This window comes from Onychostoma macrolepis, chromosome 21 (genome assembly GCF_012432095.1).
Source record: "Onychostoma macrolepis isolate SWU-2019 chromosome 21, ASM1243209v1, whole genome shotgun sequence".
Lineage (NCBI taxonomy): Eukaryota > Metazoa > Chordata > Actinopteri > Cypriniformes > Cyprinidae > Onychostoma > Onychostoma macrolepis.
Window position 1 is genome coordinate 15,645,182 of NC_081175.1, and position 27,874 is coordinate 15,673,055.

The 27,874-nt window shown below is 37.7% G+C and overlaps 1 protein-coding gene across 1 annotated transcript; it reads left to right on the forward strand.

Annotated features, from left to right (window-relative positions):
- The first annotated feature begins 250 nt into the window (after positions 1–250).
- Positions 251–24,236, forward strand: gig2e (grass carp reovirus (GCRV)-induced gene 2e). The gene is made up of 6 exons (XM_058757443.1): positions 251–369; positions 469–953; positions 5,842–6,292; positions 10,567–11,033; positions 23,160–23,191; positions 23,301–24,236. Exons 2-6 carry the CDS (start codon positions 477–479, stop codon positions 23,785–23,787), a joined length of 1,914 nt encoding a protein of 637 aa, XP_058613426.1. The 5' UTR covers positions 251–369; positions 469–476; the 3' UTR covers positions 23,788–24,236.
- Positions 24,237–27,874: the final 3,638 nt, after the last annotated feature.

Genomic DNA, 27,874 nt, shown 5'->3' on the forward strand with positions numbered 1-27,874 from the left:
TAATACTTATTTACACAACACAAACTTGTGCTAATGCTCTGTTAAAAAAAGGGGGGGAAAAGAGTGGTTAACGTTACAACTGTAAAGCTATTAAAGTTAACTGTACCAATTAAAATCATGCCAAAGTAATAGATGTCAATAAGACGATGACAGTGAGGGATACAAAGAAACTCTAAACTGTAAAATCTTCATCAAGATTTTAAATTTGAGATGGTTAACTGTAAAAGTTGTTTCTGGTTATAGGACTGCTTTTTTCGAAAGAAACGAAACTTAAAGTTTGGGGGTTTCCTTCATGTCGAAGGTGTGGCTTCAAAATATTTCCAACCTCTTAAGCAGCTGTTTGCACAGTCTGAATTTGTCTTCCAAGAGGTAAGCATCATATTTCTTTAAACTTTTACACTATATCGACAAACCTCACAGCACCTCTTTACACAACAGCAGATGAACAGTTTGGTTTGTTTTATCTAGATTTAAACATGTGGGCAGAGAATGATTTGCATCCAGGTGTGCCATGTCTCCAAAGCTATACGGAGCCTGTGAATGGTAAAATATACGTAATGTATCATGGGACCTCTCGACATGCTGCACAGCAGATCATGGCCTATGGCTTCCAGCCATCTGCAAATGGGATGCTTGGACGTGGCGTCTACCTCAGCCGAGATCTCAACAAGGCCAGCAGATACCCACTTGATCTGCCTGAGCATGAAAGAGTTGTGATTAAAGTGCAGGTCAGTGTTGGAAGAGTAAAAAAAATAGACTACCAAGGTCATCCACTGCAGAAATCCTGGCATGATCATGGGTACGACACTGCCTGGTGTCCTCCAAACTGCGGCATGGTGTCGAGCGGTCTAGAGGAAGACTGTGTTTGGGATCCATGCCGGATTCAGATCATTGATATCATTTACCCGCGAGTGCAGTATGGCTACCCACAAGTGCAGTGTGGGTGTTATCATTAAAAATGCACAAAATAGACAGTAGAAATAGAATAGAAATGACAAATGTACTGGTTAATTTTAACGTTTTTTAAAGAATAAAACATTGCCGCTGAATTAATCTCTGTATTGTTGAAGTTATATTTTTTATTTTTTTTACACTTGCATTGTGTTTGCATGTCTGTTCAAAGTTGTTACTGAACTCTAAGAAATTACTAGGAAATATTACATACCGTATCTCAAATGGTTAGAAAAAGAACTGTGAATTTTATTCAAATCACCTAATTTTGAGACACTGACTTTGAGATACATGTCTACTCTGTTTATATCTAATCTATTTATGTCATATTCTTTCCTTTTCTGTGATTCCACAGTTTCACATTTATACCTCATTGTGGGTGGGCAGAACCAAAACAACAGAGAAAAAAAAAGGGAAATGTTAGTTTTGGTATTTTTGTCATTAAGACATTATTAAAATAACTTAAATAAACTACTGACCTTTCCTGAATTAAATTAGATTTAAAGATAGCAAAACACAACAAAAGTAAACCTCAGGATTAGTTTTACCATCAGAAATGAAGTGTTTTGGCCAGAGGAGAACTCTCAAAACAACATCTTACAATATTTGTTTCATTCAAACAAACTCTTTCCACACATCTGCCAACTTCTCTGATTTATTACATTTTGTCCCACAGATCTGTCTCACTTCCCACGTATTTACATTTAAACTAAGAGCTGTGTCTCTATATTTGATTCTCCTCAAACAGAGGCGTGCGGTGCCCTCGTAATGGCATTTCTCCCCTGACCCTCCGGAGGTCTGTGCACACCACTGTCCTCAAGGTTATAAAAAATCTTCACATTCCAGCTAATTAACATATAGGATTAACAAGCTTTAATCATTTTCAGCTCAGTATTATATTATAATATTTACAACAATAATCATGTTGGAAAGAACTCAGATTTACAAAACACATTTAAAGAAAAATAATGTTACTAAACTAAAAACTAAAAACTCAAATGTCTGCTTGTGTTTTTCATTATAGACTATTGAAACCATTATAGACCATTAAACACTAGTTAACAGCACAGGATATCGGCACAGTTCTTCACCACTTCCTTCCAGAGGCTTTCTCGTGCCTGTTATTTGGAAGTTCCCACGTCCCAGTTTATTCTTGGCTGAATTAAGATTTATGCCTGCTGATTTGTATCGTTCTGTCGATATCTGCAGCCTTTTTAGCCTTAGCCTTATTAAAGTTGTTTGCATTCTGCTGATTTTGACTTAAAATAAAGTATTGCCTTATAACTGTTCTGTCCACACTTGAGTCATTTCACTATGGTTTATACTTTGTAATCAGGAACTTCAAGGGCACACCAACAAAATCTGAAGACTGATAATGTTGACCTACTCTCTGCAGGAATGATGTAGGCTGGCCAAGAAATTAAACTTATTTGCAAAACATGAGTTGTGCACATTCAAGAAGTCTGTCCAAGATGATTGTTCTCTCTTTCTTTCTTACCTTGGCTTTAAATTACTGTGTTAGTGTTTCTAACACAAAGGTGTTACGATCACCTGCTGGAGTGCCCTTGATGGTCACCAGAGGGCACTCCACCTTAAACTGTTGTCATACTCTCATACACTACATTTTCCATAATCCCTTGCCCGGACTCTTCACTGATTGCATTCACCTGTATCTCATCATGTTTTCTTAGTTTCCAAGTATTCCTTGTTTTCTTGCTTTGCCTACGTGTTTTGACCCTGGACTGATATCCTGTTTTTGATTATTTGCTGCTTGCCCTGACCATTGCCTGTTATTTGGATTACTCTTTTGCCTTGCCTTGGATATGGTTGTTTGCCTGTTTTTGACCACGCCTGTCTGACAACACTTTGAATAAAGCCTGCATTTGGATCCCCAACTCCGTTGTCATGCCGTCTTCGTTACAAAAGGCTGAGGGAGGGATTGCAAGTTTGACACATTTCTCTCTTTTGACCAATTTCTAGATAAGTTTCTCCTCTTTTGGAAAGTCACAGAAACGCTATTGTGTGTGTGTGTGTTTTTGTTTGTTTGTTTGTTTGTTTGTTTTTTTCTATTAGGGCAAATGAGAATGCAAAAATATATATTGGTTGTAATTTCTGTTTACCACTCTCAAAGTTTACCATGACAACTTCTGCTTCTGAGAACTCCCAACTCCACACACTCTTTGCAACATGATTGACAGGAGCCTAAGCCAGTTAAAAAAGAAAGAAATGGGGACCAGAAACCCTAGAAGTGCCCCTGCAAATGTATCATGGAATCATGGGAACAGATCAAAGTCATTAGCTTTCAGCCATCTGCAGACGGCTTGCTAGGACATGGCGTCTACCTCAGGCAAAATAAGGCCAGCAGATACCCTTTTGATTAGCCACATGAGAGAACTGTTATCAGAGTGAAGGTTAGTGTTGAAAAATAGGCCTACTGTAGTTTTAAAGCAATGTAAAAAAAGAAAAAAAAGAAAATTGTAAATAAAAATATTAATGCAAAATTGTTTTGGTAAAAGTGTGTTAATATGTCTGTATAGAGTATATAGAGTAAGGTAAACGCTGTTCCTTTTGTCTTGTGAAAAAAAAAAATCTGTAAAAATAGGGCGCAATACAGGTGCATCTCAATAAATTAGAATGTCGTGGAAAAGTTCAATTATTTCAGTAATTCAACTCAAATTGTGAAACTCGTGTATTAAATAAATTCAATGCACACAGACTGAAGTAGTTTAAGTCTTTGGTTCTTTTAATTGTGATGATTTTGGCTCACATTTAACAAAAACCAACCAATTCACTATCTCAACAAATTAGAATATGGTGACATGCCAATCAGCTAATCAACTCAAAACACCTGCAAAGGTTTCCTGAGCCTTCAAAATGGTCTCTCAGTTTGGTTCACTAGGCTACACAATCATGGGGAAGACTGCTGATCTAACAGTTGTCCAGAAGACAATCATTGACACCCTTCACAAGGAGGGTAAGCCACAAACATTCATTGCCAAAGAAGCTGGCTGTTCACAGAGTGCTGTATCCAAGCATGTTAACAGAAAGTTGAGTGGAAGGAAAAAGTGTGGAAGAAAAAGATGCACAACCAACCGAGAGAACTGCAGCCTTATGAGGATTGTCAAGCAAAATCGATTCAAGAATTTGCGTGAACTTCACAAGGAATGGACTGAGGCTGGGGTCAAGGCATCAAGAGCCACCACACACAGACGTGTCAAGGAATTTGGCTACAGTTGTCGTATTCCTCTTGTTAAGCCACTCCTGAACCACAGACAATGTCAGAGGTGTCTTACCTGGGCTAAGGAGAAGAAGAACTGGACTGTTGCCCAGTGGTCCAAAGTCCTCTTTTCAGATGAGAGCAAGTTTTGTATTTCATTTGGAAACCAAGGTCCTGGAGTCTGGAGGAAGGGTGGAGAAGCTCATAGCCCAAGTTGCTTGAAGTCCAGTGTTAATTTTTAAACCAAAGTCACTGCACCCGTTTACCAAGAAATTTTGGAGCACTTCATGCTTCCTTCTGCTGACCAGCTTTTTAAAGATGCTGATTTCATTTTCCAGCAGGATTTGGCACCTGCCCACACTGCCAAAAGCACCAAAAGTTGGTTAAATGACCATGGTGTTGGTGTTCTTGACTGGCCAGCAAACTCACCAGACCTGAACCACACAGAGAATCTATGGGTTATTGTCAAGAGGAATGAGAAACAAGAGACCAAAAAATGCAGATGAGCTGAAGGCCACTGTCAAAGAAACCTGGGCTTCCATACCACCTCAGCAGTGCCACAAACTGATCACCTCCACGCCACGCCGAATTGAGGCAGTAATTAAAGCAGAAGGTATTGAGTACATATACAGTAAATGAACATGCTTTCCAGAAGGCCAACAATTCACTAAAAATGTTTTTTTTTATTGGTCTTATGAAGTATTCTAATTTGTCGAGACAGTGAATTGGTGGCTTTTTGTTAAATGTGAGTCAAAATCATCACAATTAAAAGAACCAAAGACTTAAACTACTTCAGTCTGTGTGCATTGAATTAATTTAATACACAAGTTTCACAATATGAGTTGAATTACTTTTAAATTTTACACTTCATTGCATTGTGTTTTAGAGTTAACATAAATGTCCGTAAAATTAATGGATAACGTGTAAAGCTGCCAGTACTTTTTCTGTTATTTTACGGATTTATTTTTTACAGTGCAATTATGAATTATATATAATTATATATTAATTATGTAATGATATATAATTATAAAAAATAATGAATTAATATTGGACTGAAAAACAAACGAATAAAGGGGATTTTGCCTCTTCAGTTCAGAAGCACACGGACACTGCTGCAAGTATCTAAGAGCAAACAAATCAAACTGCGGCGGCGTGGTGACATCTCTTTATAATGATGATTGACAGCGTGGATGGCCAATGGCGATTATCAAAGAAAGTGAAAGAAAAAGAGAGAGCGACCTGTGCGCTTTTAATTTCTAATTTTAAAAAGTGCTATAATTTGAAAAGTGCCTGGTTAAATGACAGTTCGACGTATTCCAATGTACGTCCTTGGCTACGATGTTTAAGGCCACATTGTAATGTTTAACTGGTCTATGGGCTAAAAGTTCTGTGGTTATTTAAAGGATATACTATTGGCATTTCCGGAGAACATCACGTAAATAGCTTGTTTGAATTTAAGGGCTGGTAAGTGACATTTTTTTCTATATAAGACAGATTGCAGAGTAGCCTAGCCTACAGAAAGGATGTAAAGTATGTACAGTATGTAAACGTAAAATTCTTTTCAATGTAATTTATTTTTATTAAACTTGTGATTGAGTAGCTATAAATCTTCGTATTGTTTATTGTTTATATGCATATTTTGAAGACACAGACACTATCCGTGATTTGTCCAGGTGCAAAACATGTGGGGTGGAAATAGTTCGACTTTACTCCAAGGCAACACAAATCCAGTATCAGGTCAAGTCTACACAATGTACCATGGCACATCCATGGAGGCTGCAAAGAAAATTAGAAAAGAGGGTTTTCATCAGTCTGTTAAAGGCATGTTTGGACGTGGTGTTTACCTCAGCCGAGATCTAGAGAAAGCCCGTAGGTATCCTCTAAATCTGCAAGCATACCAGAGAGTGGTTCTGAAAGTCAAGGTCAATGTTGGGAAAGTGAAGAAGATTGACCGTCAAGGTCACCCACTCCAGAAAACCTGGCACGATCACGGGTACGACACTGCCTGGTGCCCTCCAAACTGTGGCATGGTGGCGAGCGGCCTTGAAGAGGACTGTGTTTGGGATCCACAACGGATTCAGATAATTGAAATGATCTACCCATTTTTAGAGGTTGTTTTACCTTGTCTGTTCTTTTTGTTGCTGATTCTAATCGAAATACTAACATAAAACTTACAGGAAGAAATTACAGGACTATGTAGCCAAAGTGGGTTTTTATTCCTCAAAGAATAACAGTCCGTCATCACTGCTTTGTATTTATTGGCTTATTCACAAATGTTTATTGGTGTGATTATCTGTAGACAGACTGAGCATTTCCAGGGATGCATGGGCTGAGATTGACATTTTATTTTCTATTTTGATATGAGCATATGTCACAAAGTCAAAATGACCTTTTCAAGATCAGTAAGGATGGAGATCTGTTGATTTTTTTTTTCCATAGTATTTTTCTATTTGATTGTATTGATATTGAGTGGAAGGCAAGGAAAAAAACACACACTCTGAACACATTTATCTGTTTAATGTTTACCTGTTTTGCTGTCTGTTTTATCCCAGTACTCAATAAGTAGTGCAATGTAAACGGTGTGTGATATCTATGACTGTGAAAATTACCCTTGAGACTTAACGCCTTTAAAATACTAAAAACACTAGTTGCAAAGTGTGAATGGTACTATGAAATGATGCACACGTTTCAATCCACAAGACATCTGTAAATACATACTAATATACAAGGAACAACTGAATTTGAGGGCTATAAATACATAGGGAATCACTAAATGAGATGATTAACTAGACAGGGGTAACTTGAGGGCAAATCTAAAACCATCATTTCCATCCAATCTAAAACCATCAATGAGGGTCAAAGGAAATATGAACACAGGAAACAGTGTTAAACAACTCAGTCCAGCTCAAAGCAGAACTCAAATACAGATGTTGCTTTTCTCTTTGTTTGTATTTTTTTCCACTTGTGTTCCGTCATGAAAGACCCTCTGCTGCGTGCTTAAAGATGAAAACAATTATTAAGTCTAGAGACTGTAAAACATTGATTAGTATTTTTTTTTTTAAATTTACCATTCATTCAGCCTTTTATTGTAAAACTGCTTATGCTTGTGTTGTTCTGCTCACTGTAACCTTTCAGACTCCAGCACAGCAAAACACATTCGATTAAAATAAGCAAACAAACTGGCGGAAAGTATTGATACTTTTCTTTTGAATGTTTTTATTGAAATTTGTAATATAAAATAAGTCTTACATCGATTAAAATGTAATATTTTCATACAAAGGTATACAATGAAAGAGTTTCTGCTTGTTTAATACCACTTCGATAAAAAAAATCAAACCTTTTATCATGGACACAAATCACACCCTGTTTACTTCAGATTAATCAGTATATTGGGCTTGGATAATCATATCTGGGTCTCTTTGCTTTTGGATATTGGAGAAAACTCTTTACACTATTCTTTACAGCATCCATGAATATATGTAATATTTCTTTTATTATCAGGATGAAGATATATATATGCAGACACTTCCAAAATAAGCTTTTTTCAGATGGCCTGAGTTCAGTATTAAACACAACACCAGAGACCTTTTTTGTGATAATTTACTTGGTGCTTGTTTATAAAACCTGTAAATGTTCATAAAATGTAAGCTTTTATTACATTTGTACTTTAGAATTTAATTTATTTTGTTTATGGACTTGGAGTGTCATGAGCTGGGTTTGCTTCTCTGTCTCTCTCTCTCACACACACTTACACATAAATACATACATACTTACACAATCTTACACTCACACACTCAGGCACGCCCATGCTCGTTCTAGCTCTCTTCTCCACCTGTTTGTCATCACAATCAGCGCTCGCGTTGCTTGGCGGTGACACCTGTTTCCACTCTGCTCTAATTATTGGCTCTATTTCCAGTGGCTGTGCATGCGGTTCTCTGTCGGATTATTGTGTGTCATGCTTATGCTCTTGTTTCGCCCTTCATGTCAGGATACCGTCAGGAGTCTTACCATGTCTTGTCTTGCTGTGTTCATCTAAGTTTTCTTGGTGTCCTGTTGCTGCTTCCAGTGACCCCAGCCCTACGAGCTCTCTCCAAGTCGGGAGTCCTCTGAGCCTGACCTTCTTCAGTTGTGTTTTGTTCTCATCCAGTTCTGTGTCATTGTACGACAGACTGCCTTGTTTTGCGTTTTCATTAAAGACTGTTTTTGACTGACTGCCTTTGCACGTGGATCCTTTATATCATCCGTGACATGGAGAATCATAGTACGGCTCTCTTTGCTTTTGGATGTTGGATAATGATCATGATGTACTATGTGATACATGTTCTGATTGTACAAATGGGCATTATTTGTAGTAGTTATTCAAATACTGTATTCCGTTCTGAACATCAAATCCTTTGTTTTTTCCATCAAATGTATTCTAACTAGGTGTTTTCCCCTACACTATGCTTTAGGAATGTTTTTATGAAGTATGCCTAATGAATTAGTTTTTCTGAAATGTTTTCTGAAAATGTTACTAGATGCTGAATACAAAAATTGCATGTGTGCTTTGAAATTGTGATTTGATTGTACACCCGGAACTTAAGGGTGACTAAATAAATTTAACATATTCATGCATATATACCTTTGAGTATTTTTCCATGCTTTGAATACAAAATAAAATGATAAATGGTTATCCAGAAACTTGCTAGACTGTAACTTATATAAATATGTATTAGATGTGTAGGTTTTTTTTTTTTTTTTTGTGCTGACGAAGACCTCTGCTTGTGAGTGATGGAAGGATATTGCTGGAGTGGTCATGACAGGAACTCCTAATACTGAATAAAATGCGTTAGCTTTCATATCTATTAAAATGAAAACAACAGTATAATTGAAAGGAATGACGTCTTAGGCAATTAATAAAAACGGAAATGCATTGTACTCATTTAAAGATCCTCTCCTTTTCCTCTATTTCAAAAGTTCTTTCTAACTATTAATTGCAAGAAAAAATCGAGTCAAAATAAGCCAATTAAAAACGATTCCTATCGTGACGATCTTTCCTAATCCCATCCTGCCCTTTCTCATTGTATTCCTAATTAAAGAACACCCTCCTCTGTGCGTTTGAAGGTGAAATAGACTTTAAAACAGCGATTGGTATTTTTTCTTAATTTGCTTGATTGACTGGTTTTCGCCCGTCTTCTATGGCATACTTGGACATGGCATATACCTCAACCGAGATTTTAGCATGATGTTAGCTCTAAACTGCTGGATGACAAGATTGTTAAAATGATAGGAGTGGGGTAATTTGAGCCAAATGTCCCAGGTTAAGTTGAACCAGTGGCTTGCCCCTTCTTATGAATAGTTCTAACATATTGTTTTACTGTAATTATACATTACATTTGATTAATTCTAGACCAACTTTTAAGGCGTTTTTCTCAATATTTTGATTTTTTTGCACCCTCAGATTCCAGATTTTCAAATAGTTGTATCTCAGCCAAATATTGTCCTATCCTAACAAACTATACATCAATGGAAATCTTATTCATGATTTTGAAAAATTGACACTTAAGACTGGTTTTGTCGTCCAGGGTCAAATATAACTTTGAGACTTTTTTTTTAATTTTTTTTTTATATATTTGATACCAAAAGCACAAAATAAAATGCTAAATGAACATCTAAAAACGTTAATGATGTTTAGGTTTCTACTACATGGTTCTTTTTTTAAACATGAATTACTTGACTAACTAGAGAATTGTGCTGACAGAGACCTCTGCTGGTGAGTAATGGAAGTGTTATATTGCTGGAGTGGTCATGACAGGAATTCCTTCAACAAATACTGATAAAATGAGTTAGCTTTTGTGTCTTTCAAAATAAAAACAACAGTATAAGTGAAAGTAATGTCGTCTTAGTCAATTAATAAAAACGGAAATTTATTGTAGGCTAGGACTTCAAATAGCCTAACAGTGATTGGTACTTCTCTTAATTTGAGAGAAGATTTGATTTGAAAAAACGATTTGATCTTTTCGAGCGTTAATCTGTGCTTAGTCACAGCTTCCAGGTGGAAAATTTACGTGAAAAGTTTTTTTGGGAATTGCGTAAACTGGGAGAGTCTCGTTTCTACATTGTCTAAATGTAGCCTAATCATTCCTATAAGAGTTGATCAATGAAAAAAGAGAAACTGAAAGTTTCTTATTTTTCTCACGTAAAATTCCCGTTGTGGACACACCCCGAATAAGTTTTCGGTTCATAAATCTGTTTTCAGAAGATCTGCGCTCAGTGTTTGAAGCAACATCAGAGGTAAGTCACCACTTTGTTTGTGCTGAGTACGAGTATTTTGTCTTCTCCCTCCTATTTTGTTCACTTAAATGTGGTACTTAGTTTCCACTAATATTTTATGCATACTAAGATTATTAATGGTTCAGGTGCAAACATGTGGGCAGAAGATGACTTGGGTCCAGGTGGTCCACCATGCCTCCAGAGTTATACAGCCCCAGAAGAGGACAAAGTCTACGTAATGTATCATGGCACATTCCTTTTAACTGCTCTAAAAATTCTTCAGGAGGGTTTTCGTCCGTCTTCTAATGGCATGCTTGGACGTGGTGTCTACCTCAGCCGAGATCTACAAAAGGCTTCCAGATACCCTCTGCATCTACCTGAGAACCATAGAGTGATTGTGAGAGTGAAAGTCAATGTTGGGAGAGTGAAGAAGATTGACTGTCAAGGTCATCCACTGCAGAAAACCTGGCATGATCACGGGTACGACACTGCCTGGTGCCCTCCAAACTGTGGTATGGTGCCAAGTGGTCTTGAAGAAGACTGTGTTTGGGATCCACAACGAATCACTGTCATTGATTTAATTCATCCAATGCTGGGGGAGCAACATCCTTGTGTAATCCTCTGACAATGTTGAACAGATTAAGCCAATATAACTCTTTGATACATACATTTTTTTTATTTCAGTTTTGTAGTCTGTTTTATAATCTGTTGAATACAAAGTGTGCATTCAGGATAAAGCACAAACATGAAGATTTACAGTATAACATTTTATTACAGTATAAATGATTTAGAAAAGTATAAAAGCATTACAGTATAAAAGACAAATGTGTGCATTATACAATGAAGCTTACTTAGTTACTGGGAAAAATTTGAGTGTAACTTGGTATAAACCAGCCACAATGAGGTATATTCTTTTACATAAACATTTCTATTGTACTACTGTATGCATATGATTGAAATGATTAATTAAATTAAATAGTGGATTAAATTTAATTAACCCTACACTGTTCTGCTTTTTTTTTCTGTGAATTTTAAATAGAGATATGACTCGAAAACTGAAAACAAAGTATAACTGAATAACTTGTTAACACAAATGGCTATATTCACATTCATTACACTTGATTAATACAAAAATATAATAAAAAAAGCACATTCTCAATTTTTTCTCTCTTTAATAATAAGAACCACATTTAGGGTAAATTATATCAATAATCTAAATCTGACATGGATTCAAAACCCAGTCTTCCTCAAGGCCACTTAACACTAGGGATATGCCGGTATCAGTTTTTCATGTTGCAATTAATTACTAATGTTTTGATCACGGTATACAGTATTATAACAATATTGAAATTTAGTTGCAAAAAAGTGTTGTCATATTACAGTATAACAGGTTTAATAACTTTTTTCTTATAACAAAAATATCTGATTCTGAACATTTAAATACAATAAAGCAATACACAATTTTTTTTTTTTATAAAGTTAAACATTTTACACAGATTAAAGTGCAAAAGAATTAAAAGACCAATAGGTATCACTTTACAGTAAGACCTCATTAACCTTAGTTAATGCATTAACATTATCAATGAGAAAAGGCTACATTTGTTACAGAAGTTATTCATCTTTGTTAAAAAGAATAAAACTCTTAGTTCATGTTAGCTCGGGTTCATTTAAAAAACAAACAAAACAAAAAAACAGTTTATAACACACAGTTTATAATTAATTTGATTTTAACAATGTGCTATTAAATATTTGAATTACCTAAGATTAATTAACTTTTAGAAGAATTTTTCATTGGGAGTTTATGTTAACTAATTAATTAACTGCAATGAAGCCCTAATGTAAAGTATGACCGAACAATAAAGAATCAAAACACTTTCAAACAATATCTCTAGGGCATGTTCTAGTTCAGATTAAATTGTAAAAAAGTTTGAAAATAAATGGCCTAATTAGTCTACCACTGCGAATACAAAAATCTGAATGGCTATTTAAGACAAGTCATGTCACTCGGCGGCCATCTTTGAAACGCCTCTCGGGCATGCAAGTGCAGCTGCCATCTCTTTGCATGGGGAAACATCAAATTCTTCAAAACTGTTCACTGAGCTTACGATTAAATTTCATATTTGAAATCACCAAAGAAATCTGACAACAATATCATAAATGTTTCTTAAAGTCCGTGTAAAGTGATATTAAAATATGTGTTCTGAGTTTGTCACACGCCCTTGTCAAAAAATCCTATAGGATTCCAATAGGACAATTGTATAGGATTTTAATTGGAATTTCTATCGTATTTTGGAACCATTCCTATAGGATTCCGATAGGAATAGTCCTATAGGACAAGACATAAATATCCTGTAGGAACCGTTCCTATAGGATTTTAATAGGATTTTAATCCTATAGGATTTTTTTTTATATTCTAAAGGTGCACTTTTCCACTGTATTTGTAGTACTTACACTGTACTTGCAGTTTGCTTAAATTCACCCTGATGTAGAATGTAATGTAAAAATTCTAAGGCACTGATAATTGATTGATGACACACACACACACACACACACACACACACACACATACATACACATACAGTATTGCCACTAGACCAGTTCTAGACTCTAAAAGAATTGGGAGGAAGATATGAAGCTTATACCAGGAGACCAGAAGTTGAATATAAAAAATAACACTTTACTGTAACAACAACAATAACAATAATAATAGCAAATACAATCACATCACAACACAGAGCAATAAAACATCAAACAGTAAGTAGAATTTGATATCGTAAATCAGTTTAATTTCCCTTTGAGGTGTATAATACTGTTCATTTCATGCGATAAATGTAATAAAGTTCAGTTTGTGTTTAATGTAAAAAGAGAGAGAGAGAAAAAAACACATCCAATTCAGTAAAGGGAAAACCGGGGAAAAGCATGAAAAATACTGTATCCAATATATTTCAAAGCAATCGCTAATGCTCTGTCAATTGACCATATGCACAATTACTTCCTGGTTTTAGATGAGCCAGCTCAGTCATTTCCAGTCAATTGTACTGTGCTGTAAGAGGCGCACCCTTTGCTTAGTTTCTGTACAAAATTTGTGTTTATCCAAGAGGACCAAACGTCCACGTATACCATGTAAGGAATGACAAACGCGGGTGTTACATATTACACGGGTAAATCTGCTAAATTGTTCAGGGACTCATTGCTATGATTGACATTGATAATGGAAGACAAGCCAATGTCAAAATATAGCTGTGCATTAAGTGATTCAAACTAAATTTAAAGTCGCAAAACTACAACAGTAACAAGTCTGTGTTGACCGAATATATTTAGCAGCTTTTACAGTTAAAGATAAAACTTAAAAAATGTAGTTACTAAATTAAATCTAAAAATATTTCAAAATATTTAATGCATTATTTAATTGTTATACCATTAATAATGAACTTATTTCATTTGTAGTTAACTAGTTTAAACAATTCTCCCTTATATGCTGTTGGTGTCGGGGCATATTTATTTATTTATAAAATGACACGAGACTTTGTGATTCCTGCACTTGCTATACTTTATACTTCAGTACAATAAAAGTACACACATTTGGAGTTGAAATGGCAGCTGAGCTAATGAGTGATCCTCTGCTGCCATCTACTAGTTATAATGATAATTTAATAACATTTTCATCTTAAAAGTCTTTGTTTTTCTCTAGGAGACACATTTTTTTCATGTCATCTTCATGAATGAAAAGTATATCTATAAAGTGAATTTTACTGCACAGCCATAGAGTTGAGAAGGCAAATATTATAAGTTTTTAAAATGTGTTCATGACTATGAAGGTAAGTTATTGATTATCAATAATACCATTATGATGTCATTTGGGAGATACCTAAAGTTAAAGGCATCATCTATCATTGTTGTTATGCTATCATTATTTACCATGTTGCAAATATTATAATTTTTTTCTCGATTTCTGACAAGCAAGTTTATAAGGGTCTCAAGAGTCTCTACCTATATAAACCACAACATTAAATCCGCTTTACCGGAAGTTTACGAGCTGGCTTGTTATAAAAGATGTATAAAGGATCATTTTAAATGCAATAATCTATCTTGTCTTTTTTTATTTATTTTATGTACCATATGGTTTTTTTTGAGTATATTATTTATGGGTTTTATTATTTATTTTTTCGACATATGTTGTAATTAATTACAACATAAATGAATTACTGTAATCAAAGTTTTTCTTTTAGTTTTATAAGTCTGTTTTTGTTTCGTTTTTTCATTGTTTAGGTGGAGGCTCTAAATAAGCCCTTTGGGTTTTCTGCCTCTCCCTGCACAGTATATGGATTGTGTGTATGTATATGCATCTATTTTACTCTTGTGCAAGAATAAACTAAACTAAAACTATGCGGAAGTTCAAAAGAGCGCTCTGTGCACATGGTCAATTGGTTACCAGGCAACGCAGCAGGTCCTCTAGCTGACACCGGCTTGTCATGCACCTCTTCCCCATGTACGCACGCATATCACGGGAGAATCGTTGTCCAGTGTCAAACTTTTGAACTGGAACATAAAACCTGACCTGGACAACAGGCCATAAAAACATCTTATTAATCCATCAATGCAAATAATTAAAATAGCGCTATACAAAACCGTAAAGCACAACGTTATTCAAAACAGCTCAAAATGGTGGCTGAACATACATTTTGTACTCACTACTCCAGTGTTTTATATGACATTTTATTATAAACAGCATACATTAATATTTAATTAATATCAGTTGTTAAACAATTATCTTTTGCTATGTAAGGGCGGACTCCTTTGCTAATCACATAACATACAATAAAACCAGCTCAACAACTCACCAACAGATATTGTTAACCCAAAACTGTTCGTTTAGGATGCAGATCAGATAAGTATTACTATTTCTTCCCTTTTAGCATCTTTAAATACATTTTAACAAGTTAAACAAGGTTAATCACTCGATTTCTCAGCTTCTTCTCCTCTTTGACCGTTACTGTTCAAAGTATGCGCGCTACAGTTGCACGCGCACTACACTCAGATTTCTTAAAGGGGACGCGTCAGGACAATACCATATATAGATGTTTGTGTTTCTATGAGTTCCTACTAACATGTAATGCATTTTAACTTATTCAGACATTATGAAATGTCATACTTATTATCTTTGCCTTACTGTAATATTATGAATTTCAGTTATATTTGTGTGTATTCAGATAGGCTGCATTTTTATTGAGGGTTACAAGTACACACATGCAGTGTTACTTTTAAAAAGTAATTAATTAACAGAATCAAATACAGTGCCTTAAGAATGTATTAATACCCCTTTTTTATGTTGCTGCCTTGTGTTAAACTGCTTTAAATTACTTTTTCCCCCCACATCAATATATACTCCATACACCATATTGACAAAGCAAAAACCGAATTGTCACAACTTCGTAAATTGATTAAAAATAAAAAACTCAAATAAGTACATTGCATAAGTATTCATACCCTTAACTAAATATTTAGCTGAAGTACCTTTACAGCCTCAAGTCTTTTTTGTTTGATGCGACAAGCTTTGCTCATCAACATTTGGAAATTATCTGCCATTTTTGTCTCCTCACCTCTTCACCTCTCAAGCTCTGTCAGGTTGGATGGGAGCAGACGCACATTTTCAGGTTTCTCCAGAAATATTTGATTGGGTTCAATCCCAGGCTGTGGTTGGGCCACTCAAGGACATTCACAGAGCTGTCTATAAGCGACTCTTGCTGTGTGCTTAGGGTCACTGTCCTGTTGGAAGGTGAACCTTCTGCCCGTCTGAGGTTCTGAATGCTCTGGACTGGGTTTTCTCTATATTTTGGTGCATTGAGCTTTTCTTCTATTCTGACAAGTCCCTCAGTCCCTGCTGCTGAAAAACAGACCCACAGCATGAGACTGCTACCACCACACTTTACTTTTGGGACGGTACTCTGCAGGTGATGAGCAGAGCATGGTTTCCTTCAAACATGATGCTTAGAATTGAGGTTCATCAGACCAGATAATATTATCTGAGGGTCCTTTAGGTGCTTTTTTTTTTTCTTTTGTCTTCACTGAGGAGAGGATTGAGTTTGGCCACACCGCCATAAAGCCCAGATCGGTGGAGTGTTGCAGTGATGTTTGTCCCTCTGTAAATTTCTCCTGTCTCCACATATGATCATGGAGCTCAAATAGAGTGACCATCAGGTTTTTCGTCACCACTCTAACCAAAGCCCCTCTCCATCAGTTGCTCAGTTTGGCCAGGAGGCCAGCTCTAAGTTTCAAACTTATTCCATTAAGGGTAACAGCGACTACATGCTTTTGTGAACCTTCAATGAAGCAGAATTTTTTTCTGAACTCTTCCCCAGATGTGTGGCTTGACGCAAACCTATTTCTGAGCTCTACAGACTGTTCTTTTAACCCCATGCCTTGGTTTTTGCTCTAATATGCATTATCAGCTGATGGACCTTTTATTAAGACGTGTGTGCCTTTCCAAATCATACCCATTCAATTACTTGTCTAGTAACACCTACAAGCAATATGAATGCTCCTGAGCTAAATTTCAACTGTCCCAGATAAGGGTATGAGTACTTATGCAATGGAATCATTTAAGTTTTTTATTTTTAATAAATTTGCAAAGATGTTAAAAATCTTTTTTTTTTTTGCTTTACCATTATAGTGTATGGAGTGTAGATTGATTTCTGAAAAAAGTAATTTAAAGCAGTTTAACATAAGGCAGCAACATAAAACGTGAAAAAAATTCAGGGGTATGAATACTTTCGCAAGGCACTGTAAGATCTTACAGGATAAAGTGAATTTCCATTTAAAAATCACAATGTCCAATATGATACAAATCAATAAAAGATCCTACAGGAAAAATTAAAATGCCATTAAAATAAATCAGAATGTCCAATAGGATAAGGATCAAATAAAATCCTATAGGACAAAGTGAAATTCCATTAAAATCAATAGGAATGTCCAATAGGATTCTAAGAATCCAATAAGATCCTATAGGACAAAGTGAAATTCCATTAAATGTCCAATAGGATTCTAAGAATCCAATAAGATCCTATAGGACAAAGTGAAATTCCATTAAAATCAATCGGAATGTCCAATAGGATTCTAAGAATCCAATAAGATCCTAAAGGATAAACTGAAATTCCAATAGGATTTTTTGACAAGGGACTACAGAAAAATGTGTTATTAAGCATCCAGCCAAATTTGAATGATAAAAAAAACCGCCAAGTAACTAAAATAAGTTATCAAAATCTTTGAAAAATAAGCAGGACTCTCTGCTCTCAAATGCTGGGGGCGTGTCCGCTGTCGGCGTTGAAACCAGAGCCAAGGTGTGTTCAACTTCATGCGGCGCCATGAAAACCGATCGGCGGCTGACTTGAAGAAGTGCATGCCGGTTAGAACAGAGCGCTGATGACCACACAGCTGTTTCACGATTGGCCAAATTCACCACATGACAACAACGACGTGTGTTTCTAACATCTTCAATTCCAATACAGCTCACAAATATTATTTTACTAGGAAAATATCACAATCCTGTGAAAAAAATGGAAGCTAAGCCAACTTTGAACATTTTATAAAAAGAGATTAAACAAATGGTACTACTACATTAGATAAAATTAAGAACAAAAAAGCAAGAAAGACCTATGAAGCTTTTTGTTACTTTAAATTGTTGTAATTTTACCCCTGGCATGAATTCACTTTACATATTCTTATGAATGTTTATTTGTTTTTGTAGGCCTACTTGTTGTGAGTTGTATATGCTTGTACAAACCTTTATATATTTTTTGCATAATAATAAAAAAAATACTGCCCACAAATCTGTCTTTAGAACAGTAAAAGCTTTTTTTACTGTAGTCACAATGTTATAATGAGTCACATTTAATAATAAAAAAACACTGATAAAGGCTTATTGGTATTTAAATAGTACATGTTTATGTTGAACTTTATTCTTGAACAGATGGCCCTGTATTAAGCAGTATATAAAAAGTGTTTCTGTTGCTCATGAAAACATTTCTGAAACGTCCGTGCATTTGACAAATATTGCATGTTATTCACTTCGTCTGTGATAAGAGTATCCAAACACCCCAAGACTATCACTACCGGGAGCAGAAAGAGTCCGACTTCACGTCTCCGCTTTCAATTCCGCCCCCGACTGCAAGCGGCTATTCTCGCCGATAGGTCTATGCGGCGCCGCATGAAGTCGAACACACCTATAGAGGTTGAAACCACGCCCACTCGTGGGAAAGCGGCTGTCTCTCTCAACTGTCAAATACCGCTACAACCTGAATTTATTTTACCTTCATAAGCTACTGATGTTACCTCTAGTAGTTTAATTGGATTTATACAGCCATACATGTTTGAGCATGCAAGTTCCTTATTTAATTGTAGACGCGCGGCAAGCGCGCTCAACACGCGTCAGCGCTGCAGTGAGTTGAAACTAAAAAACAGGTTGAAACCTTCTTGTAGTCAAGGCTAGCACGGCTCATGGTTGCTTAGCAACGGCAAACAACACGAGACCGCAAGCTCGGTGCGCTTTGAAAGAAGAGAAAGCGGTACAGCTCGCGAATTGTGAACGCTCCATGTTTTTAAATTGTATGTATTCTGCCACATATTGATGTCTCTGGGCTAAGACCCTGGTATCCATTCACTCTAGAACCGTCCCTGCCTAGAATCTGTATATCTAACATCACAGACATTCAAAAAGACTAACTAAGAACTTGACCTCTCAGCATATGCGTCCCAATGTTCATACTATCCATCCTAAATAGTATGTGAGACTACAATAAGTGTGTCCCAAAGCATAGTATGTTAAAAAGAGTATGCCAAAAGTCCCCGGATGGTCTACTATTTCAGGTCGATTTTTTAAGTGTGGATCCGAGCACATTGGATCCAATGGCTAAAATTGCCCACAATCCATTGCGCTTTGGTGAAGGATTCGGTCCAGAACTACAAACATGAATAAAACGCGTTAGAAACTACAAACGTGGTGGATGCGCGCAATCGACCTTTATGTAGAGAGGTTTACAAAAAGGGGTCTGAGTTACTAATAAGCAACATTTAAACTGGTAAAACTATTTATTTATTGTTATCCGTGTTATATTTCATCTGCAACAGCAATGTGAACTTTTATAAACATCCATTTGGTCCTTAACTTTTAAATGCATCATTATGCAGAAAATATGAGCAGAGTATTTTCTGCGTAAATATGAGCAGAATTTATGAGAGTATTTTCAGAGTAAATATGAGCAGAGCAAAGACCCGTGACTGACAGATAAACGAGCTACTTCTTTTTTCTCCAATACGGTAGAAGTTAAATTAAATTAAATGTAGAGGATGTTAACTGCGACAAGATGATTGACAGGCCAGTTTACAGTGACAGGGTGCGTGTAACAGATGCGACAGAGCGGTCCGTTAAAGACGCAGTTGTGTGAAGTGATAGTATGTCCCAAAGCTTGCCTACTCTTCTACTACACACTCAAAAGTGTGTACTTTTTCTTCACCAAAAGAGTACATACTTTAAGGGCGTAGTATAAGTAGGCACATTGGGACACAGCACAGGTTTTATAGTGTTAGGGGCGACCGTTTTAGCCCCGCCCAAACTGTTTAACGGTTTAATTCCACAATTCAGGACTACATAGTTCGGAGTCTTTGTAATGTGTTTCAGCAATACATTTCTAACATTTGTAATGTGTTTAGAAACAATTCTCAGAATTCTCTTTATATGGACTTTAAGCTTATTTTTCAGGCTAGATCAGCCAGTGCGCATGCGCAGTCCTAAACGCACGTCTCAGAACGCTGACTGTTTCTTTAGCAACCAGGACTTCTAACAGCAGCTGCAGTTAGAATGCGGGGCTTCCTGCGATTGAGTGGCCATACTGAGCGTTGCATTTTTCCCCATTCAAAACTATATGAGGTATTGGGTATTCTAGTCATTGATAAAAGGTCATAGTACTATAAAAACATCCTGTAAGTTTCAGAACTCAGAACGTTCTCTTTAGTCTAAAAACAGCTTATATTAAAGCCAGTCTGCCAAAATAACAGCTTGTGGAATGTGCCACTCTATAATGTAATAGTGTGGCTAAACATCTCTGCAGCAGAAGAAGATCAACTTTTGCTTCTACATCGCTGCCTGTTTAGCCCCACCCACCGATTTGCCCATAGTGTTTATGAGAGAGGCGAACGCGCATGTCTATGCAGAAACCCAACAATAAAGATGGCTCTGAAGACAACAAGACGCTGTGCAGTGCCAAATTGTGGAAAACTTTATTTAATGAGGATCCAGACTGCGTCAGTCAGAATTTGGCCCTTTGTTCACTTCATTTTACCGCAAATTCATTTACAAACAAGGCACAATTTGACGCAGGATTTTCAGAAAGATTGAAACTAAAACAGTAATGACAGTAATGTTGTAAGACACAAGTGTGAGTAACTGTTTTTATTATGTGGTCACTATTGCTATTGTTTTTGATATGAGTATATTATGTGCTTTTAACCTAAATCACAGCAACGTCCATCTATGAAGAATGTAGGCTGTAAAACATACACAGTTGTTAGCCAATCATAGCAGTGAGCGTTAACTTCTGAATCTACAATCCGCCACGCCTGTTCAAACAGAGCGTTCTGGGGGTTAAAAACAGGACAGAAAATAGCCTATTACTTCTAAATGAAGATGTTTTTTTTTATGTAAAAATCTTGATAACATTATAAGTGGACCTCAGAGAACAGTACAATAAAAAAGGCAGTTCATGACCCCTTTAAGGAGTATGTGGAGTTTGTTACGAGTATTGAAAATCCTACATACAATGCTTTATTGAGAATTTGAACATTATACTGTGCTCTGTCTTGCAACAATTTCAGAGGCTGAAGCTAGAGAAATAAAATCATTAAAAACAGGCCTAAACACGTTTTAGTTGCCTTGTAACTGTGTCATGTACCTTTTTTACTGACACTGTTTGTTAATTCAAAACATGTTACAGTTTTTCTCAATCGATTTGACAAATTTCTCCAAACTCAGGTCACTCTTCTCAAAACAGTTTACACAGTGATCTGAACACAATTGTCCCAATAATACTGTAAGTTTTCATTAATTTCATACAAATTACAAATCATGCGCATAATTTTCTCAAAACACTGTGCACAAAATTCTCAACTGTTTTCATAATAATTAATAAAACCAACCAATACTTTTGAAAGCAATTGTAGCTCCTTTTACTGGTTTTTACACAAATAACAAACATTTATTGTCCAAACACAACAAACAAAACTCTGTAATTTGTCATACTATCAAATGAACATGGAATATTTATGACTGGCCCTAAACTGATAACTTCTCAATTTATTATACTCACAACACAGGAAATTCTGTTTTAAACTTTCTTGTAAAAAGTTACTGTATTTTTATGTAAATACAGAGCTGTTTACAAGAAAGGGCTGCAACAGTTGTATTTCATGCAGAAGCTTCGACAGTTTGGTGTGAATACATATATATTGGTACTTTTCTATCGTTCATTGGTGGAGAGTATTTTAACTTTCAGCTTTGTTTTTTCTCACTGTCTGTAGTAAATAAGAACAATTTAAATAAGACTGTTAATATGGCTAGTAACTAGTAAGATTGCAGGTAAACAGCAATATAGTAAGACAAAACTATGCGATTCTCGAGCTGTGAGCTGTGTTCACATCCTCTTTATGGTGAATATGAGTTATCACCATCTGGTCGAAGGTACAGGGTATGTCAGTTGGGAGAGTGAAAAAGAATAATCATCAAGGTCATCCAATGCAGAAAAACATTGCAGATTTTCTGGCGAAATCTGATGCATTTTTAAACTGCTATTTTCAAACCATTATGCTAAACACTGGATGACAGGGGTTGGGTAAGTTGTAACACATCGAAGCATCCCCTTAATACAACTGAGAACTTTCATGTTGTCTGTATGGATCCATTTGGCAGCTCTAAGCCAAAGAAAGCTTGGGTAAGATGTGCCCTATACTGTATGTAGCCTCTGGATCCACCAAGCCTGCACTCTAGTGTTAAAAACATTGATTTGTCACCACTGTGACTCTAGTTGAGAACATTCATAAATAGACACAATCTCGTACACAAATTTACACAGTTTTTTGTTAGATCTACATGTTCTTTACTTAGGTACACTGGAATTGAGTGTTCTTTAAGCATCAATACCGTTAAGGAACTTTGTTCTAGTCTAATTTGCACACACACACACACACACACACACACACGCACATACTTCTGTATCAAAGAGAAAGTGGATTTGAGTTGTGGTCCGTCACTGAAAGTGATACATGGTTTTGTATTGTTCTTGTAGATTGTTTCAATAAACCTGTTTTTGAAGCATACTGCGTGGGGTGGCTGCTGTTTTTGGTCTCCTCTGCCATGACCCTTTCAGACTCACACAGTCACAGGCAGTTTCCAGTTGAGTGGAGAATTTACAAGAAAACAGAACTATAAAGTAAAAATGAAAATGAAACTTTGAAATTTAAATGAAATTAAAATATATATATATATATATATATATTTGAACTTAAGTAGGGGGGTGTCTCATTTCAACAGTGTCTAAATACAATATATAATTATATAATAATATATATTATATATAATTCATATAAGAGTTTATCAAGATAAAGAGAAACTGAAAGTTTATTTTCCGTTGTAAAATTTCTGTTGCGGACACACCCTGAATAAGCTAGCGGTACATAAATCTGCTTTCTGAAGATCTGCGCTCAGTGTGAGAAGCAAAACCAGAGGTAAGTCATGTCTTTGTTTATGCTGAGTACAAGTATTTTGTCTTTTTTCTCCTATTTATTTCATTTACACATGGCAATTAATTTCCACTAATATCTTATCCATACCAAGATTATCTGTGGCAAACATGTGGGATGAAGATGACTTGGGCCCAGGTGCTCCACCATGCCTTGAGAGTTACATAGAACCAGAGGACAGTGAAGTCTACATGATGTACCATGGCACATCAAGGGAGAATGCTGAAAAGATCGAAGACTATGGCTTCAAGCAGTCTTCTAATGGCATGCTTGGACGTGGTGTCTACCTCAGCCGAGATCTACAGAAGGCCTCCAGATACCCTCTGGATGTACCTGAGAACGAGAGAGTAATTGTGAGAGTAAAGGTCAATGTTGGGAGAGTGAAGAAGATTGACCGTAAAGGTCATCCACTGCAGAAAACCTGGCATGATCACGGGTACGACACTGCCTGGTGTCCTCCAAACTGTGGCAAGGTGCCAAGTGGTCTTGAAGAAAACTGTGTTTGGGATCCGAACCGAATCACAGTCATTGATTTAATTTATCCAAAGAAAGAAGAGGAAAGTTTTTGTAGAATCCTCTGAAGATGTTGAACAGATTAAACTAATAAAACTCTTAGATACATACATTTTTATGGTTTCAGTGTTTAAATCTGTTTTGTCCCATACACAATAATCTGTAGAATACAAAGTGTGCATTCAGGATCAAAACACAAACCTACAATTACAGAATTAAATGAAATGTGCATTATACTATGAAGCTTACTTGGTTAAGTTAAAAAAAAAAAAAACGAGAGATTTATTCTGTTACAATTCATAGTACATCTGCCTAACTTTTATTGAACTATTGTATGCATGTGATTGAAATGAAGAAATAAAATAAAACAAATGGCAGATTAAAAATTAATCCTACGCTGTTCTGCTAATCTTAAATAGTGAAATGACCCGGAAACTGAAAATAATGTATAACAGAATAATTTGTTAACACAAATGGATATATTCACATTCATTATACTTTATTTTCTGTTAATAAAAATCTTCCACAGCATGTGACCACAATGTGCAAATCTAAAAGAACAATATACATAACTTATAAATAAATAAATCTTTTATTCTTAAAAATCAAATTTGGGTTAATTATATCAATTATCTGACAGATCCAACATGGTTCCAATAAACATTGTTCAATGACCTTGTTAGTCGATTTTTTTAAACTCTACAAACATTAACCTGTACTCTAACAAACCTTCAAAATCCCCAGAACACGTTTAGATTTAAACTAAGAGCTGTTTCGCTGTGATAATCTTACAACTAAATTAGATCTGGGCTTACCGCTCTTTGGCCATTATAGCTCATTGCTCAAAATATTAAATTTCCATTTCCATGTTTTTTGTTTTTTTTTGCCTTAGGAATCAAGATTAATTAAATTGGAAAGATTATTCTAATTTATATGAATATAAAATATATTATTTATTATAACATTTCTGTACAAAAAGTTATATGGACTTATTTATTATTTAAATTGAATTGAAACGTGGTGAACTATACCATAACACTGTGATAACTGACGGGGACAGCATTGAATTGGTGGTGCATTAATACAGGGTGTATACGACCTAGTCGAAACCACTCTGATAAACATCTCAGATCATAGCTGAGGTTGAGTAGGTGCGTGCACTGATAGCACATGCGAGGCAAGCGACGACACATCTAGGTTATAAAACCTAGCGAAAGTGCTGGGTGACGACCAGCCTGCCGCCATGCAAATGTCCTGAATAGACATGCCATTTGCCCAGGCCCATGAGGCCGCGGGTTGAGTGGGCCCGAACCCCTATAGGACATTCCACGCCCTTAGAGCTGTAAGCCAAAGCAATTGCGTCGACAATCCAGTGTGACAGCCTTTGTTTGGACACAGGCAATCCTTTTGTACGTCCACCAAAACATACAAATAGCTGCTCCGAGAGTCTGAACTGTCTAGAGCGCTCGATATAAGTACGCACCGCGCGTACAGGGCACAGCAGGAGTGTATTAAGCGGCTCCATCCCGGCCGGTGTTTCGGGGCGGAAAGCAGATAGTGTTATGACCTGCGCTTTAAAAAAAGTCGAAAGCACTTTAGGCACATAACCTTTTCTAGGCTTCAAGGTGAGTCTGCAATCACCTGGTCCGAATTCGATACATGAGTCGTCAGTTGAAAGCGCCTGTAGGTCTCCAACTCGCTTAACAGAGACCAGCGCGAGCAGGAGCGCTGTCTTGAGAGCGAATCCAAATATAATCTGGATTTGGGTGCCAAATCGTTCCTTGTGCTTGAGAGAGGAGGTCTCTCTTCAGTGGGATAATCCATGGGGGGGCTACCAGCATCTCCACCAGTTCTGGGAACCACGGCTGATTGGGCCATTTCGGTGCCACTAACAGAACAGATTCCTTTTCCTCTCTGATTTTGCAAAGCATGCGAGGCAGAAGCTTCACTGGAGGAAAGGCATACTTGCGTACTTTCGGCCAGCTGTGAGCTAGTGCATCCACTCCCAGGGGAGAGTGTGTCAGTGAATAAAACAGCGGGCAGTGAATGTTCTCCGCTGATGCGAAGAGATCCACCTCCGCCCTGCCGAATACACTCCAAATCATATTGACTGTCAGAGGGTGTAATCTCCACTCCCCGTGGATTATCCGCCTCGACAGTAAATCCGCGCCGTAGTTCAGGCGTCCGGGGACATGTACTGCCCGGATGGAGAGGAGGTGTCGATCTGCCCACAGAAGGAGGACTCTCGCCAGTTGCAGCAGTGGTGGGGGGTTCACACCGCCTTGGTGATTTATAAACGCCACCACTGTCATGCTGTCCGTCCTGATGAGAACGTGACGTTGAAGAATGTCTGGAAGAAAGCACTCGAGCGCTAGGTGAACAGCACGGAGCTCCAGACAGTTTATGTGCCATGACTTCTCCGTTTCCGACCACGTCCCGAAGGCTGGTCTGCCATCGCATACGGCTCCCCAGCCCGTGCTCGATGCATCTGTCGTAACATTCTTTCTCCTGATCACTTGACCAATACGAACACCCCGGCGATACAGAGTCATATTGCGCCAAGGGTTCAGTGTATGCAAACAGTTGCGCGTCACTTTGATGCACAAGGTGCCTGTGCGCCATGCGTTCTGTGGCACCCTGCTCTTTAACCAGAGCTGAAGCGGACGCATATGTAGGATTTTTTTGTGAGCGCTCCTCCGACAGACGCGCTCGCATATTGATTGAGTCCAGCTCCGCTCCTAAAAAGGAGACGTTCTGGCTTGGTATCAGCATGCTCTTTTGCATATTTACAGTCAGTCCTAAACTCTGAACATGAGCGAGGAGTCTGAGTTTGTCGCTGAGCAGCACGCTCTCTGATTGGGCTAACACTAGCCAGTCGTCGAGATAGTTCAGGATGCGCATTCCGCTCTGCTTCAGAGGAGAGAGAGCAGCATCCATGCATTTAAATAACGTCACGAGGGCCAGACATAAGCGAAGGGCAGGACCGTGAATTGGTACGCTATCCCTTCGAATGCAAATCTCAGGAAGCGCCTGTGTTGGGGGGCTACCTGAATGTGAAAATAAGCATCCTTTAAATCCACTGAGATAAACCAATCTCCCAGTCTGATATGTGAGAGGATTTGTCTCAGCGTAATCATTTTGAACGAGCGCTTTGAAAGCGCGCGATTCAGCGGCCTCAGGTCCAAGATTGGGTGGAGTCCGCCGTCTTTCTTTGGCACCAGAAAATAACGACTGTAGAAGCCGCTCTCGCAGTCTGTGAGAGGCACTGCCTCTACCGCGCGTTTTGCGAGAAGTTTGTGTATTTCCTCTCGCAGAACTGAGACATTCTGCTCCCGCACAGTGGACATTAACACACCGTTGAAACGGGGCGGTCTGCGAAAGAACTGAAGCGTGTAGCCGTTCTTTATTGATTTCATAACCCAATCTGATACCCCTGGCAGTCCCTGCCACGCTTCTGTGAACTGTGACAGCGGGCGAGGCGGACTGCACACCGTGAGGGATAACTCGCCGTTGGGGGGCGGGGAGTTTAATACCACACGAGTGTGAGAGTGAGTGATGTGGGAGAGGGGAGTGAGAGGAGGAAAATTGCCCTGATATTGAGGTGATTTTTTATTTATTTTTTACTTTATTGCACTGCACTGTGGAACAGTCAAAACACAAACATGACAATCGTTCTTGCCGCCCGCAACAGGCAGGGGGGCGTGGTGAACACACACAGCGGAGCGAGCAGACTTTCTCAGTGGCTCGTCTTCGGCGCTGAGTGCAGCTTTCCTCCTCCGAGAGACAGCATCAGGAACGCGGCTTTGATCCCGGAGCCGGTGGCCTGCCGTCTCTGTCAGGGCGGGGCTTCTGGCCCTTCGAGCCCTGGCGGCGCTTCGGCCACGGCTGTCTTGGTCTCACCGCCGGCTCATGCTCGCGCCGAACAGCAGTAGGAGGGGCAAATGGTCTTCCCACGCGCTGCGCTGAGGAGGAGCGGGAACGCGCAGGAGGGTTTGCGCCGGCGCACTTCGGTAAGAAGTGGCTAATGGCCTTCGACTGCTTCTGCGCTTCAACGAAGCACTCCGTGAACGTCTCTACCGCCGCTCCAAAGAGACCTGAGGGATTCACGGGAGCGTCCAGAAGAGCCGTCTTCTCTGAGTCTTTCAACTCGGTCAG